This window comes from Phalacrocorax carbo, chromosome 2, assembly GCF_963921805.1.
Source record: "Phalacrocorax carbo chromosome 2, bPhaCar2.1, whole genome shotgun sequence".
Lineage (NCBI taxonomy): Eukaryota > Metazoa > Chordata > Aves > Suliformes > Phalacrocoracidae > Phalacrocorax > Phalacrocorax carbo.
In genome coordinates this window covers 76537345-76555152 of record NC_087514.1, presented here as the reverse complement: position 1 = coordinate 76555152, position 17808 = coordinate 76537345, and the positions used below count along the sequence as shown (strand labels likewise).

General features: G+C 41.3%; 1 protein-coding gene across 4 annotated transcripts in view; it reads right to left on the bottom strand.

Moving 5' to 3' along the window:
- Window positions 1-17808, bottom strand: part of GRB10 (growth factor receptor bound protein 10) — a 145520-nt gene that overhangs the window by 94573 nt on the left and 33139 nt on the right. For 3 of the 4 annotated variants that reach the window (XR_010371552.1, XM_064443310.1, XM_064443309.1), the window contains exon 2: window positions 14340-14437. The exons of the other annotated variant lie outside the window; for it this stretch is intronic. Coding sequence is in view for 2 of the 3 variants with exons in the window: in XM_064443310.1 (XP_064299380.1) it covers window positions 14340-14390 (51 nt within the window). In the remaining variant the exon portion in view is untranslated. The remainder of the gene's footprint in view (window positions 1-14339; window positions 14438-17808) is intronic. 4 annotated transcript variants of the gene reach the window in all.

Here is a 17808-nt window from a genome sequence, read left to right as displayed (position 1 = left end):
ACTCTCTGAGCAAATCAGTAATGGGATTTATGCAAAGAAAACAATGGAGTGTAAGAAAAAGACTATAATATATGGGTACTTAAAAAACAATAGTTCTTTTGCACTGCTTACGTTGCAATAATAGGTTACTTTGTACACCCTCAGAAAAAAAAAAGCCACCATTATCAATAAAACAAGTTGCCTGCATTTCTGCGTTTCTTTCTTTAATCATGTTTGAATCATTCGACCTTTGCAGTTTTAAGTCATATCACCACACCTTTCACACTGATGCTCAGAATAGTTTGCCTTAAAAAAAAAATATTTAAAAAAAAAAAGTCCTCAACAGTGATGCTCTACTAGACTTCCTGAAGTCACTTACCCCAGGTGCTAGCAACAGATGGACAACATTTCTGATACAAATTGTGTTGCAGTGCTGCCATCATACAAATTGTCAATTCACAACAGTTAGAAAGAAAACAAAACAAAAATTAAGCTAACAACAGGGGTTGTCCTGGATATTTCAGTACGCCAGTATCTTATCCCCATTTCTCAAAGTGAAAGAAACTTGCTGTATTTCCTACGCCTTCAGAGTCCTTATCAGAATACAAAATAGTAGTAAGTAGTTTGACTACAGTAAAATCCAGGCAGCCCAAAGGTACTTTTTAGCCTGAGAACTTCTCCCAGTGCTCTGGATACTTTACCTATCTCTATCTGATTTTCAAAAATCTAGGTACAATACGGAATGTGCTTAATTGCTACACTTGTTCCAGTATTGAGAAATATATGTTTATATATATCTACCTCAATCAGGTGGCTGCCATGTTTTCCCTCCTTGAGGTAAGTGCGCTAATTGCAGGTAGCTCTACCAGTTACCCTGCATCAAGAAGATGGCTTTTATCAGATAATCTTTATTGACTTAACATTCTCTAAAGGAAGAAAATTCACAAGAGCTGAGCGATTTGCATTCAAATAGTAACAGATTACAGGTAAAGTTGCAAGCTGTCCCAGGAAAACCCAATACAAAGTGTAAATCTTCAGTTTTTGCACAAACTGGCACTCAGAAAAAAAACCTGCTTGCTAAAAGCAAGCGTGTCAATCACTTCTTCATACTTGAAAGGTTTGGGGTTTTTTGGGGTTGGGTTTTTTGTTGTTGTTGTTGTTCTTGTTTTATAACTAGTTGTTCACAGCGTGTGTCAAGTGACTTCTTATTTTGTACAGCTTCTCCCCACTTTTTGCTAACGCCTACTGGACACATCCAACAAAGTTACCCACAGCACGTCAGAACACACACTGCAGCACTTCAACGCGGTTAGCAGCAGCAGCTGCTGCTTTAAATCTGCACAAATCCTCTGAATACTGGGCTACGTTAAGGCCTCAGCAGATGAAAGGGTTTTCATAACTACCAGTGTGCTACTGGAGAAAGCTCTGCTGTGCCAAAAATTGCCAAGGTGGCACATGAAACAAAACAAAACACCACCCCAAACTAGACCTGCCCAGGTACAGGGTCTCCAAACAGGGAGAGATTTCAGTGGAGATTGTAAAGCTGGTCAGCCAAAAGAAGAGTTCAAGGAATCCCACAATTATAATACTGCCATGTGTGCAACATTTGCTCATGCTGGCTTTAGCAATGGTGAAGCACTACAGCTACTAACCACAGGAGCATTTCTGCAAATGGATTTCTACTGTTCACTCTAAGGAAGATAAAAAGCAATCAGATGAGCTGCTGTTCAATCAGTATCAAAGTGGCCTTAAAACACCTTTCTTTTCCCTGAAACCACTGCTGAAGATTGTTTACACTTTGCAGTTCAAGGTGCTAGCAGTTACCACACTTCAGCTGAGATGGTGCTTAACTCCAGGATCAGGATGGTAACTTTTACAGCAGGATCAGTATTTATTATACTGCTTCCTCTAGCTTTGAGCTATTCTTTCTAACCCAAAATGCAGATCTATGGAATAAAGGTAGTGGGAAAGATTCCTGCTGAGATTAAAGACAAACCAGAGATTTAAAAAAAAAGGAATCATAGGATGAGGAAGAAAGGAAAAAAACTTTGAACTAGGCTTCAGAAGCAAGCTGTGGGTGAGAGGACAAGCCACCTTCTGGATACAGTTGAACTGAAGACCATTACATCAAGTTAAAGCAAGAAAATTAACTGTGGCAAGTTACCTGTGGCTTCATTAACACACCACCACAATACTGACAGCATGTGCGTAATCTTGCATCCTAATAACACGTTACTGTGTCAATAAGCCTGTTCCAGAAGATGCTAGTGGGACAGTCGATGAGAAGTTTTTGGTCTTGTGGGTTTGGGTTTATTTTAATCTTCAGGGCAAGTCATGCTCTAAAAGATACGCTGTCAGAAAACTATTTTTCCAACCTGCTGTCATCCAGCATAGCAGTTATGGTTTGCAACTAAACCATCCAGCCAATTCACGTTCAACAGCCAGCAGTTTGCCATAATTTTGGGGACATGAAGGACTCCAGAAAAAACAAGGCGGCAAGAGATGCCTTTTTCATAGCATCTTTAGCACACTTGGTTAACCATTTGCTCATGTCAGAGAACAACAAAACAAATATTTCAAGCAGAAGTTTCATCTGCACGCACATAGGATGGCATTCTTCCCACCAAACTTACAACCCACCACCTTATACTTCTGTATGGTCAGTAGCGAAATGGGCACTCTGAAGTCTTAATTCATATTCGCTTTAGAGAACAGGCTCTACAAGTGCCTCCAGCTAGAAAAGACTTAAGGTGACTACCTCAAATGTTGACATTAATATTTGGTTTGAAAAATTCTGAGTCTGTCATGAATTTGACAAGGAAAAAAATTCACACAAATTGAGTGTGCAAGTGTGGGCGGGTAAACATGCTGTAAGTTGCTTTAATAAATGGCTATCTGCTACAGTCAGGAGACTGAAGTGATTTAACAAGTACAAATAAAACATGAGACACTGAAGAACATTTATGTAACATGATCCTAGAGTTACCTTCTGCAGAAATCTTCCCAACAGGTCATGGTGGTCTGACCACAGCAACCGCTCCTGGCTTGCCAAGGGGCTCCTGCTTCCCTGCTAGTAAAGGAAGGATAAGCCCAAGAGAGGAGCTCTGGAAGGACGTGGAGAGGGGGAACAGGATTAAGAGCACACACAGAAGTACTAAAGGGTGACTCAACCAGGTGACAGGAGACCCAGAGCCCATAGAGGTTGACAGCCCATGGATGTGGACTAGCCACAGGTATGGTCACTGCCTCCCAACATCATCATTGCCAAGATGTCCTCCAGAAAGAGGCAGTTATCTCCTTCCAGGAGGGCCAAAATGTCTTCTCCCAAGCTCCCCCAGGCACCACTCTCCATCAGCCTACACACAATGACTCAAGGAAATCCTGGGCAGCTCAGGTCCCTGCCAGAGGGGTGGAGGAGACAGCAAACCCACAGGCAGGGAAGGGAGATGTTAGCCTTGCCAAGCTAGGCACAGTCTCTTTACAATTGATAAAACAGTTCCTGCATTTCAAGGCTTGCGTCAGCCCTTACCTCCTGACCTGTGCTGCCTCTTCACACTCCAGGCATGGGGGGTGGCATCTCTTCTGCAATGGGCGCCCAGTGGGGAGGAAAGGGGAACATCTGGCTAGGATTCCTAGTGCCTCATGCCCATCCCCACCAAATAACTTGGAGCCAGGGCACTCATGACCAAAGGATAGCAGTACCAGTCAGACCTGAGGGTGGAAGCTCACAAGCCACTTAGCAAGGGGAAGCTTCCCCGCGCTGCCCCAAGAATAGTTCTGGGGAGATATGGATGGCAGTAGGTCCTCAGAGAATGCAGCATGGGAGACAGCCCACTCAGATGTAAACCTTGAGAGAGAGAGAAAACACCAGGGGAGGCAGGAGGGTGCCGTGACAGGAGATTGAGTACCAACAGCTTGGCTGGGAAGCCACAAAGGACAGAGGTGGGCCAAGAGAAGCTGGGCTATCAGCTAGCACCCCTAGGTTCTCCTTTGCTTCTGTCAACACCGGCAAGTCCCTTGTTTTCCACCTCAATGCCCGTTTCCAAAAGAGGCACCCATCATCTTGGAGAAGAAAGCTCAGAGTACCTGTCTTGAGCCTAGGACAAACAAGCCCATTTTTGCAGCCAGGTGCATGGGATGGGGAGATTTTGGAGACAAATCAGCTAGATCATGTTTCTGCCCCACTCACAAGCAAACAGTGCAGTTCCAGCTGCTGCCAGCACTGGTCACTACAAAGATTTCTGGAGTGGGTTGAAGATAACTTCACATCACAAGTGATCAGTGAGCCAACCAGGGAAGCATTCTGCTTGACCGACAAGCTAGCAAAGCCAACACACGGACAAATAACAACCAGTTTGGAAGGCAGAGGTTGATGCCAGCCCGATGCCATGCTGAGATGAAGGTAACAAGAGTAAGCAAAGTGAGCAAGACTACTAGGAAAATTACAGTCCTGGACTGCAGGAAAGCAGATTTTTGGCTTGCTCACGGATCTGCTTGCCAGGTTCCCATGGGAGACTGCTCTGAAGGACCAAGGGGCCAAGGACAACAAGCTGATCTCCCAGGACATCCTCCTCAAAGATCAAGAATGATCCATTTTGGCATGCAGAAAGTCACGGAGGAATGGCTTAAAGCCATGGTAAATGGACAGGCAACTCCTGCCTCAGCTCAAATGCTGAAATGCAAAGAAGGTCAAAGCAGGAAGAGGTTATGCAGAAAGAATATGGAGATGCTGCCCAAGCAGAAAACCTGGAGCAAGCAAAGGATGCCAAGAAAAGAAAACAAGGAATGCTTCTACAGGTAAGCAAGGGCAAAAAGATGGCTAATATTAGTCCAGTTAGTGCTCACTTGTGCACGGGACCCAGCAGTTAAGGACACAAGATCAGTGATTTCTTTGCCTCCATTTTCCCGGTAAAATTCATCCTCACATCTCCCAATTCTTTAAGCATAATGTCAGCATCTGGGGGAGTGAACCATTATTCACAGCAAAGGAAGGTTATGGATCACACAAGCTAACCGAACCAAGTCACTGGGACCAGATGGGATGCGTTAGAAGATGCTAAGGAAGCTGGCCAATATCACTGTGCGGCTCCTCCCTCTTAACTTCAAAAAATAAGTCACTGGTCAGAGGAGGATCTTGATGACTGCAGAGGCAAAAAAAAAATAAAAAATCACATTCATCTTCAAGATGAGCAAGGATGAGGATATGAAGAGCCAGAAGCTGGTCAGCCTTTCCCAGTTTCTGGCAAGATATGGAGCAAGTCCTCCTGGAAGTCATTGCCAAGCACACAAAGCATAAAGAAGCAACTGGTAAATCTATGCTGGCTGTTCCAAAGAAAATGTCATACCTGATATTTCAGCTCACAATTTTATAACCATTTATAACAAAGGTCTTATCTCTCAAGAAACCAAAGCACTTACACAGATCATTGTGCTGGCTTTTGATTTCCTCACACTGTTGCACATGCTAGGTTTTTCAAATATATAGTTAAAATGTTACTATATTGGACAATCTTATGGGATTTTACAATATCTAATTATTTTCATTAGAAAAGTAGGCACCTCATTTGTAGTCCCCACAGCCCAAAGCAATCTGCCTCAGATATAGCTGAAGACTGTAAAAAAGTTAACTGCACACTTGAGAAGGACCTACTGCAACAGTACAAAATTCATCAAAAGTACTTCTTTCCCTCCACTGAAGTATCAGTTTTACAAAAACCTACGTGAGCTGAAATAATGGTCTGTCACTCTTCTACACTAATAGCTCAAGAACTTCTTCAAGAAAGGTGCCAACACCACTTTGTCAGAAACCCCTTCCTGAACTGTGCAGAAGTATTCAGTATTCTGGGGAACTTGCCAGCATGACAGTATTTACTGTATGACTAATATGCATTAATGAAGCACAAATGGACAACTATTTACTTGTGCTAATAACTAAAGCGCTTTATTAGAGCTAAGGCCTCTAGCATGAAGAATTGCCAGGTTCTCCACTTGCCAAAATTATGTCAAAAAATGGAGCCAGTGTGTAAGGCATCAAGAGCTACAGCCAGTGTGTAGTAGAGTCTTAAGTCATTGTTTAACATTCAGCTTGCAAAGGACAAGCATGCTCCAAAACCACTGGCTGTTTCCGAGGGCTTGTCTTTTCATTGTAGAGACTAGAATTTCAAATATGCACACTGGTCTTACCAGTACACAAGCCAAAGCTATCTTAAAATAGCAGAAAAGCCCTACAGCTTTGCTGGGCATTTGTGTTCTACCTTTGATTGCTTGTTGTTCTTTCAAAACCAGAAAGAAAAACACTGTATCCTTATGCCTCAGATTAAAATATCAATACTAACTAGCATAAAAGGCCATTAATACCAATAATCTGGCCCTTTGTAAATGAAGGATTCCTGAAAGCCGATCAATTTGCTAAAATTCCATCCTGAAAAAGCAAAGCCAATCCTTCAAGAACAAAGTCCTTGTTCTACGCCACACTTTCCATCCCACACTCCACGAAGGGAACATACCTGCAACACTAGGAATGAAAGATAAACCTGAAAAGTGGCAGTGTTTTGTGGGAACCTAGGTAGAACTTTTAAAAGACTATTTCAGACTACATTATATTAGAAACTAAAAGGAAAATTCTTAGAGGATGCAAAAGAAGCAAGTGAAGAACCTTTTCAGCCATAGCTAGTGGTAGGTGGACTTGATATATTCATCCCTAGCTTTACAAAGTTAGTGGCACATCCACCACTGATGCCATAGTGAGTTTAGGCTATCCATTCTTGTTTGAATCAGCAGCCTCAGTTCAGGGCTCAGATGCAGCATTACGGCTAGATGGTCTGGTAGCGTAGAAACAAAATGATCCCTGCCATGAGACATCACCTTAACAGCAAAGTTTGGAAACTGTACCCACAGAGGGTTTTGGGTTTGTTTTTTTGTTTGTTTTAAATTAGTAAAATTCTCCCCTCAGAGTTGATCACACTAGAACAACTTCATGCAGAATCAGGGGATTTTGGCTGTGGGGTGTTTTGTTGTTGTTTTTTTTTTTTTTTTTTGGGGGGGGGGTCCCCACCTACCTTTAACTTTAAAAAAAAAGAAATCGTAAGTGCTTATGAAATACTGTCCTTCTGTTGATCAAACAGTCTCCCCTCAGACTGTGTAAGGCAAGAAAATCTACTGGGCATAACTTTTAGCAAGGTCTGTATCTAAATATATTTCTTGGAAATATTAAGTATAAGACAACATTATATCTCCAGTCTTTTCCAAGGATAGAAAAGGCCTGTCTGAGCCAACTGGCATGGACAGCAACACTAAGAATTATCTGACCCACAGCACTTTCATGAAAAGTGACAGCTCCAAATGCACAGCAATCTTATCTTCCTCTTGAAAAACAAAATAATCGTCTCCAGTGGTTATTATTTACTTATATGTAGAGCACAGAACATCTGTAGGAGGAAGATTCATTAAAAATACACACCCCCAAACTATCACTAACGTAATTCCAGTTGACTATAACAAAGCCAATTAAAAAAAAAAACAAACAACCCACCTTCAATTCTCTTATGTTTTAGGTTTCTTTTATGTTTACACAGTTGTTTGAAGTATGAAGCTGCCTTAGGACTGGTACATCAACTTCTCTCTTCCATTAAGTGAGAGCTGTTACTAACATGAAAACGCTCATACTGGTAGTTCTCCAGAATAACCAATTGGTAAACAGCTTGTTAAATATTTACTCATTTGGAAAAGATCCCATTCATTAGAAAAAAAAAATATACAGGACTTAGTTTGGTGCTGTAGTCTGCTAAACTGATTGTACCATTATTCCAGAATGGTCTCATGAAGTTTTGTGAGAAAACACCAGAAAATTACCTGTTTTTATCAATGTGGGTGTTTTTACAATCTGGAAGTAGCATCTGAAAAGTTGCACACAAGTCAGAACCTGAAGAGATCCACTGCTTTTGATTTTCACAGTATCACTGAATGGTTGATGTTGGAAGGGACCTCCGGAGGTCATCTGATCCATCTCCCTGCTCAAGCAGGGCCACCTACAGCCAGTTACCTGGGACCATGTCCAGATGGCTTTGGAGTATCTCCAAGGAGAGAGATTCCACCACCTCCCTAGGCAACCTGTGCCAGCACTCGGTCACCCTCATAGTGAGAGAGTGTTTCCTGATGTTCAGAAGGAACCTCCTGTGTTTCAGTGTGTGCCCATTGCTTCTGGACAACACTGAAAAGAACCTTCCTCTGTCCTCTTTGCACCCTCTCTTCAGATATTTATATACACTCATAAGATCCCCCTCCTCAGCCTTCTCTTAAGTAAAAGAAGTAGTGAACTGTAGATTTAAACATGTATGAAAACTAGAGCTAAATCAAGAGACAAATTTAAGAGACTGCTTGTATATAATGACATAAGATTAAAAGACAGGTTCAGTCTACTGTTTAAGCATGAGCATGAAGCCATTAATAGAGATGCAAAATTAAGGTTCTTTACTTTTAATTTCCTCACTTGATTTGCAACATCTGCATTGTTTCCTCACTGCTGTTAGCAGTAAACTAAATAGTAAATGGTATGATCGACCATTAGAGTGCTTTGAGCCTTTTTTTTTTTGGTGGGTTGAAAATATCTTCTAAAATTAAGAAATGTGGACCTAGCCACTTGAAATTTTTTGCTCATGTTCACCTTCAAAAAAGACACCATGTTTTGCCAGCCAACTTCTGTGTAAATTAGAATACAAAAGTTAAAGTGCAAACAGTTAGGTACAGACTCTCAGTTGGAACTGCAGAAAGGTAAACGGGTACAACAAAAAAAAGTAATTGATGGGTATTTCTTACAAGAAGGGAAACCATAATCAATTGTGTAAAAACTTAGTCTGCAATGCAAAATAAGGTATATGAAACAAATTTTGTTGCCAATATTCTGATGACACATAATAGTAGGGGCAAGTGTACTTCCAATGGCCTCTTTAAGAGGTAAGCACCACACTTAGTTCAGTGTTAGTGAAAACAACTGCTTTTGGGACAATTTTTTAAACAGTTTTCTTCCCAAGAAAAATACACAGAGGCTAGAAATCCAGCTCCAGTTGCTCTTCAACCAAAACTACGAAGCAGCATCAACTCTATCTGTAAAAAACATTTGCAGTTTTTTTGCACTCAGGGAGACAGATTTCATAACTTCATATTGGAGGCAACATGTCTTGTTAAAACATTCACTAATGTTCTCGCTGCTTTGTACTTTATGTCTGCTGCAGTCCATCAACCCTCTACACCACATACAAGTAAACTGTTAAAACAAGAGCATCATCAACAAAATATCTGTTGACTGACACCATATTTCACAAATCTGATGACTTTCTGCATTGGCAGTAGCAATTTCAGCTCATTTCTTCATAGAAGAATGACGTAATGCAATAATGCCTCTGGTGTTTTTTCACTCAGCTATGCCCAAGGACTTGGAAAGCCTGCTTGTGTGCTCTGGTCCTTCCTTACTGCCCTGTTAGCATGAAAAGCCCAGACTCTGGGCCAAATTCTATACAAGCAGTATCCTTGTACATTTAAGCCTAATGAGAATAAATTAAGTTGCCATTTATTTTGAATCTTAAAATCGTGTGTTGGGTTTGTGTGGCAAGGTTTTGTTAGAAAAGAGGCTGCAGAGGTAGCTTCTCCGAGAACCTGCTAGAAGCTTCCCATGTCCAACAGAGCCAATGCCAGCTGGCTTCAAGATGAACCCACCGCTGGCCACAGCCAAGCCCATCAGCAACAGCAGTAGCACCTCTGGGATAACAGATTTAAGAAGGGGGGAAAAAACCCACACCAAAACAGCTGTGGAACAACACCAGAGAGGATAATGAGAACATGTGAGAGAAACAGTCCTGCAGACACCAAGGTCAGTGAAGAAGGAAGGGGAGGAGGTGGTCCAGGCACCAGAGCAGAGATTCCATCCAGACTGTGGTGAAGACCATGGTGCGGCAGGCTCTCCCCCTGCAGCCCATGGAGGTAAACAGTGGAGCAGATATCCACCTGCAGCCCGTGGAGGACCCCATGATGGAGCAGGTGGATGCCTGAAGGAGGCTGTGACCCCATGGGAAGCCCACATTGGAGCAGGCTCCTGGCAGGAGCTGTGGACCCATGGAGAGAAGAGCCAACACTGGAGCAGGTTTGCTGGCAGGACTTGCGACCCCATGGGGGACCCACACTGGAGCAGTCTGTTCATGAAGGACAGCACCCCGTGGGAAGGACCCACTCTGGATCATTTTGTGAAGAACTGTAGCCCGTGGGAAGGACCCGCATTGCAGACGTTCATGGAGGACGCTGTCTCCTGTGGGAGGGACCCCACGCTGGAGCAGGTGAAGAGTGTGAGGAGTCCTCCCTCGAGGAGGAAGGACCAGCACAGGCAATGTGTGATGAACTGACCCCAACCCCCATTCCCTGACCCACTGTGCTGCTGGAGGGGAGGAGGTAGAGATAAATCAGGAAGAAGGGAGGAATGGGGGGAAGGTGGTTTAAGATTTGGCTTTATTTCTCATTACCCTACTCTGATTTTAACTGGTAATAAGTTAAACTAACTCCCCCAAGTGGAGTCTGTTTTGCCTGTGATGGTAACTGCTGAGTGATCTCCCCCTGCCCTTATCTTGACCCACAAGCCTTTCATTATATTTTCTCTTCCCTGTCCAGCTGAGGAGGAAAGTCACAGAACACCTTTGGTGGACACCTGACATCCAGCCAGGGTCAACCCACCACAAGTGGTAAGAAAGATCTCCATAGTCTCAAACAAACAACTGTTGATAGCTAAGTGAATGAATATTTTCAGTGTCAGGCAGACAATGAGGGCCAAAACATAGGTCTTGACAGCCCTTCTCACACAGGTTTTCAGTCTAGTTGGACACTGCAACTGGGGTTTTTTCATGCTGTGTTTTTTTAGGACAAAAGACATTTTATTCACACAAACACAGACAGCAGCATGTATACCTGTATCAGACTGCTCAATTCCAAAGTGGCAGAGGTAAGACTAACTCACATAGAAGGCATCTGGATTCCATAGGGATGAGGATTATGGCATCCACCAAGGTTAACTCTAAATTAGAGATATAAGCATCTTTTTTCTTCTTCTGCTAAACCAGAAACCCCCTCTAACCACCCAATCAAAGCAAACAAAACCTGAAGATGTAAAAAGCAAGTCTCCCAAAAACCCACACGAGACAAAGCACCCTAGGAAAACACATATATCTTCAATATAGTAGAATCATAGAAACATTAAGATTGGAAAAGACCTCTAAGATCATCAAGTCCAAGCTGTGGACTTGGATGAGACAACCTCCAATTCTAACTTATTGTACCATTTTATGGAAAACAAGGATCAAAGCAGCCATACTAAACCCTGGAGAACCTGTGCCTATCTGTTCCTCCAGCTGAAAGCAAAGAAATGTGACTGCTGCAGTAACAGCAGTACATCATCTTCACATCCACAAATCTGACATCATTAAAGGAGGCTTTTACTACAGTAGCTAGCCTCTGATTAATTCTCTTAGGTATTTACTTTCCTACTCTTGAAGTGCCCAAAGATTCTCAAGTATGATGTGCAATATTCTGCTCTTATCTGGTCAAGAGGACTATTAGCAATCCTGCTAATACAGCTCTGTACATGTAGGAGAAAGCAATTTCCATTTCCTCCCGATTTTGTGACCACATTCTTGTAGTACATTTTGTGCCAAGTTAGACGATGAGTATGATGTGAACAAGTCCCTTCTCTATTAAGAACCCCGCTCTCTGAAAACAAATTCTATTAATTTATTAATAAGTCATGCCTGAATCTTGGATATGAGAAAATAAATGGAAGGCAGAAAATAGAAGATGAGCAGAACATTCCCACATGCCCAGAATTTTATCTTCAGAAACAGAGAAAAACAACCCCAGCCTTGTTATTTATGTCAGAGACTTGTACAATTCATACATCAAAGGGTTAAAGAACTAAATCTTCCCCAAGAGTTCAAGTCACTGCACATAAATACTGTTGTGACTACAGATTGCAAAAGAACGGAAACACAGTAAATCATCCCATTTTTTCTGAGAAATTCTGGGACTATGTTCTGAATTTCCAGGAACAGAAGACAAACACTGCCAATTCTCACTGCTACATTTTTATTGAAGAGTTCGAGAATTTGGAAAGGGCTCCTGAAAGCCACTAAAAGGTAGTATTGATTTTTTTCCCACAAAGCTAGAGATTGTTTCTAGGAGAATGCACTCAGTGTGACTGGTTTATGTGCAAACTCCTGAGAAAGTTTAAGAAAAAAAAAATGCTCTTAAACAAGAACTGAAAGCTCCTGAAAGCAGCAACCATTGCAAACAAAGAGCCCAGTAAGAAAGTCAAGGGATCTATACCTTGCCCGTCTCCTCAAGAACAGAAAAAAAGAAGGGTAGAGGGGGGTTGGCAGCAAGCCATCCTAAAGAATAATCTGTAGTGTACATCCACTTATCCAGGTTTTCATTCCTCCTGCTGTATGCTTTGAACATAATCCCAAACTCCAACATGTCCATTTGTTCTGAACACTGAAGTTAGAGCCTCAAGGTCCCAATGTTGGGGACTCTGGAGGAATGTTATCTATAGCCTTCCATTCATATTAAGTCAGAAAATGTACTGAAAAAAATAGAATACTTCACACTCTAATCTAGAGCATATTTAGTTTAACCTTCTTTCAGCCCTTTACCAACACAATACTGGCACTGTAGCCAAATTTGAAAGACAAGTTGATGAAAGCTTCTAAGTCAGATTTAGTAGGGGTGGAAAAACAGATGTTCAGGGTTTTTTTAACACGAACTTCACTTCTGACAGAAGGCACAGTAGTTGTGAATGGGCTTCCAAAGCTACTCCTTAAACCAGTTACAAGCACTTAGAATAGTTAACACACAGTAAGCTATGACCAAAAATAATTGACGGGGAGTCACCTTCCCACTGTCTTAAGTCACCCATGTTGCTTTGACACTTCTAGTCTGTTGACTGTCCCAGACTAAAGCAGATTATCTACAGGGTTTGTAAGAGCAAGGGGAAGTACCAAGGAAACTTCACATTCTTACTGCTTATGAACCACTAAAGACTATTTTCATGAGGAAGCTTGACATCCAGTAAAGAATTTGCAGCTCAAAAATGACTGCCTACAATGTCAAGTTTCTCTTACACAGCTCTCTTCTCCCTCAGCTTCGCATCATGACTCAGACGATGCTCTAAATGAATTGGAAGCGTAATTTCACAGCACATCAAAATTATGAAGTCCAGGCACATCTATTCACATATTCTTTTAAAGTCAGATCTAAGTATAGTAACAGATTTTCAGGACACCTGTTTTCTCAAAGTCCATTCTATTTTTATCACTGCAAAAGCAGTTATAAAGGAACTGTTATGTTTTTCCCGTTATTAGGAAAAGCATTCAGGTAGATTCAGCTGACTACTCAAAATATATTAACATTAGTCTTAACTAACTTCAAGTTTCCTGTTGGGGGGAAAAAGTATAAGCTGGCATATTACAAAACAGATGTATAAATCTTATAGGGGTTTGTTGGGGATTTTTGTTGGTTTTGTTTGGTTTTTGGCTTTTCTTTCAAATGAGTAGCATGACTGTAGTAATCACTACTAGTAATGTTTCTCTTGGGAAAAAGAGGAAAAGGTTTCAATGTCATGTGATGTTATGTTTAATCGTTTGCGTATCTGCAGGGCCCAAAAACCCTAACCAAATCTTTAAGGTAGTAAGCACAGTATGAAAACAAAGAAAAAGGGGCAAAAAACAGGCCATGCCCAAAATAACAAATTTACAGTTCATAAAAATATATAAAGCATGCATTATGCCAACTGCCTGGAAAACAAAAAATATGAGAACTAAGTGCATTTTTGCCTAGCTCCTTTTAATTGAGCTGAGGTGGTTTGTGGTTTGTTTTTTTTTAATATATTCTTTGTAATATGTCATCTTGGCTGCTTAGATACAGCATAATGACTCGACAAACATAGGCTCTAACCAAGTGTAAAAATCTCTGTCTTTGTTCCTACAAATACAGCATTCAGCAAACACTGATACTTTTTGGTGCAAGGCATTTCTTTGGTATCATAGCTTGCCATTTATTTTGGAAACAAGTGCCTTCTCCCAAATGTAAACTGCATATTTTGAGGACAGGTATCAAATGTTAATCAGTATATAGTAGTGACCCAGTTTTTTCAGCAGCAGGTCTTGAATACAGGATGGTAATAGAGACTCTGTTCCCAAACATTAGCAAAACCCAGAGAATTGCCAGACAGCTATTAGCAGTTTGATGAAAAGTTTGAATGCACAATCAATCACTGGCACACAGCAATACGATGCTACAAGCTGACAGGAACATGCAGTTTCATAACTTACTATCCGATAAGGAAGATGTAAAAAGGAATCTGGGCAGCCAGCTAAAGCCATTTGTTCCTTCAAATTTTCTTCAAATTACATCTACTGCTTCACAGGACCTGCAGAGTACAAACAAACTGTCAGAAACCATACTGAAGACATTTCATCAACTTATTATTGAAAACAGTTGGAGGGGGAAGACCGAGAAGAGCAAGATGAGGTGACGAGGATTTGCATCAACTTGGAGTAGCAAATCTGCACATTTGCTGTCTGTAGCCTAGAAAACATGTTCAACCTGGTACTTCATTCAAAAGCCCAACATAAATATTCTCAGGCAGGATGGTTCCTCCTTTATTTCCACAGTCCAGGCAAAAAAGAAAGCCTCTCTTCACACCTAGACTCTAACCATGTGAAAATTGGCTCTCACCAACTGAGGCTATGTTTTCAATTGTGGAAAGAAAACATTGAGATCTGGGAGTTAATTAAGATGACAGCCACTTATCACTGAATCATTTAGGTTGGAAGAGACCCATAAGATCATTGAGATCATTATGCAGCATTAGCCTTCAACACCTAGTTATGCAACTACTTCTTCCCTTTACCCTTTCCCACCTGTGTTTTCTCTCATGGCTTTATTCTCATGCAATATATCAAATAGGGTATCCCATGTTAATCTGCATTCAAGTCTTGCACTTACTCTTCTGAGTGATTATTAGCAGCAACTTTGCAAGGTGAGCAGTGTTTCTTTTAAGCATCACTCTGATCAGATCAAGCTTGAAAAGAAGTATACTGCAAATATATTTAAAGGTACAGATGGCTAAAGAAATAAAAATCCAGAAGAGAAGGCAGTATTAAGTCAATGTCAAGAAAGTGATTAACTGCTGCTTCATAACAAAGGAAACAAAACTAAACAAAAACATATAAATATATAAAGCACTATTTGCTGGTCCCAGCATTTCTCCCAACCAGTGCCATTCAGCTGAAGACATCCCTGCAGTATAAGATAAGCAATGCCACCTCTGAGCAGATGAAAAAAGAGGAAGTGGGGGAGAGAGAGCAGACTGCAAAGCAGAGACAGAACTTTTACACCTACCACAAGCAAGCTCTTGTCTTGTTCACTGTTAATTATCAATTATGTATTCAAAACAAAAATCTGAGTTTAAACAGGCTACCCACTGCACTCTAGTGGGCATGAACTGTCACCAAACCAGAAGACCCAGCAAGATTAACGGGACCATTAAGTCATGGTCAAGGGTGAAAGACATCTTGGGAAAACTGCTCCCAGAGGAGCTGCAGCCTATGGCCCAAGTAAACCATGCATTCACTGAGGAAGCTTTATTCCATATAGTTCCAAGATAAGGCTGAGGTATCATAGCTTCCTCTATCTGAAAGGCAAGCAAACTCCTGGGAGCTTCTTTCCAGGAAGAAGTTACTGGGCTTCTGCAGTTTTCCTGAGGTAGTAATTTCTGGGGTCGATTCATATCTCCAATTACCTCAGGAGGAAACTGGTTTTGGCAACAGCAAGTTTGAAAATCTATTTAACCCAATATACATAAATCAAGGTGTTTATTCTGGCTACTTTTTTTCCTATTAAAACCAAAATCTTACAGGATTCACATTACGGTGGGGGGGAGGCGGGTTAAAAATACCACCTCAAACATCTAACTTTGTAGGCATGATCAGAAATAGCGTGGCCAACAGGAGTAGGGAAGTGATTATCCCCTTGGGCTCAGCACTGGCAAGGCCACACCTCCAATACTGTTTTAGTCTTGGGCCCCAGCACCTCAATGTCTGTCTTGTAGTGAGGACCATGTCCAAAGAAGAGCAAAGCTGGTGAACAGTCTGGAGAACAAGTCTTATGAGGAGCAGCTGAGGGAACCAGGGCTGTTTAGCCTGGAGAAAGGAGGCTGAGGGGAGACCTTATCGCTCTCTACAAATACCTGAGGTTGTAGCGAGGTGGGTGTTGGTCTCTTCCCCCAAGTACCAAGCAATAGGTTGAGAGAAAACGGCCTCAAGTTGCACCAGGGAAGGTTTAGACTGGATATTAGGAAAAATTTCTTCACATAAACGGTTGTCAAGCGTTTGAACAGGCTGCCCCGGGAAGTGGTGCAGTCATCATCCCTGGAGGTGGTCAAAAACCGTGTATATGTCCCGCTTAGGGACATGGCTTAGTGGTAGACTTTGCAGTGAGAGGTTAACAGCTGGTCTTGATCTGAAAGGTCTTTTCCAAACTAAGTGATTCTGTGATTCTACGACATCCAGCTTGTACTGTTGCTAGTCTTTAAACTTATAAATAGTGATCCACAGCCATCTAACTCCCACTCCACACCTAAAAGTTTGCAGTCAGTTTTTAAGAGAGATCTGAAGATTTCAATTTCAGGGCAAGATCTGCCTTATTTGCCCAGTTTGTTCTGGAAGAATTAAGCACAGATTTATGGAAATCCCTTTTATCTTGGCTAATGTATGCAAAAGAAAAGCACAGCTTTTCACTTTGGGGAGTACAGTTTTCTGTAAGTATATCTAAAGTGAAATTAGGCAAGCTACTGGAGTAGGTGTTCTGAAGTTGGTACAATGCATCAAGAACAAAGACCTGTATTATTAGCCTGTAAACCCACAAATTAAAGAAAGTTTAGGTAAAGGGATAAGGGAAAAGAATTCAGCCTTACATTGCAACAGTTTTATGTTTATAATCACTTCAGTATTTAGAGAACAGGAAAAGGCATGACTGCTCTAAGTTTAACTGTAGGTTATTTAGACCTGAATATTAAAATGCTGATCTTTCTCTAAGTGTTTCAGCAAAAGGCACCAATTCACTTATAGCAAGATAGATTAAATATGTTCCTAAACAATACCAGACCAATTTGTCTACTCTAGGGCGTGCTGCAGTTTACACCATGGCTCCATTACACCAATGGAAGATCATCAATTACCTCAAACAATAGTTGGAGTCAAGACTGCATAATTTAAAGACTCATTTGCTCCACTGCTACATTCTTGAGTATTCATTTGTTAACACCGCAGAAACAGAGAAAAGCAATAATCTCTAGATTATATCATTCCTAGTCAATCATACATTAACACCTATTTAAAATTGCATCTCTCATCTGTCTAAAGGCAGTTTATTAAAGCAGTCCTACCCTAGGAATACAAAAAGCCTTTGCTCACCTTTAAGATCTAAGGCCCTGTTGCACCACATCACCGAGTAATAAATTTTATAGGGACAGAACTCTATACCAATTAGTGTGTTCAGCTTATAAAAATTAGGATTTAAAAAGAAAAGTCAACTTTTTCTTTGCTATTGTCTTTAAACAGGATTTTTAGCACGTCAGTTCTCTTCAGAAACTGTAACTCCATACAGATTTACATGTTCTTTCCATGAAAGTTAAGCAGCACAAATCTCAAAGACATATTTAAGTGCCAAGTTACTGCCCTTTTCCAAAAACACCTTAAACAGGGAGGGAACTCCAAAGGATCGTAAATAGAAAACAAG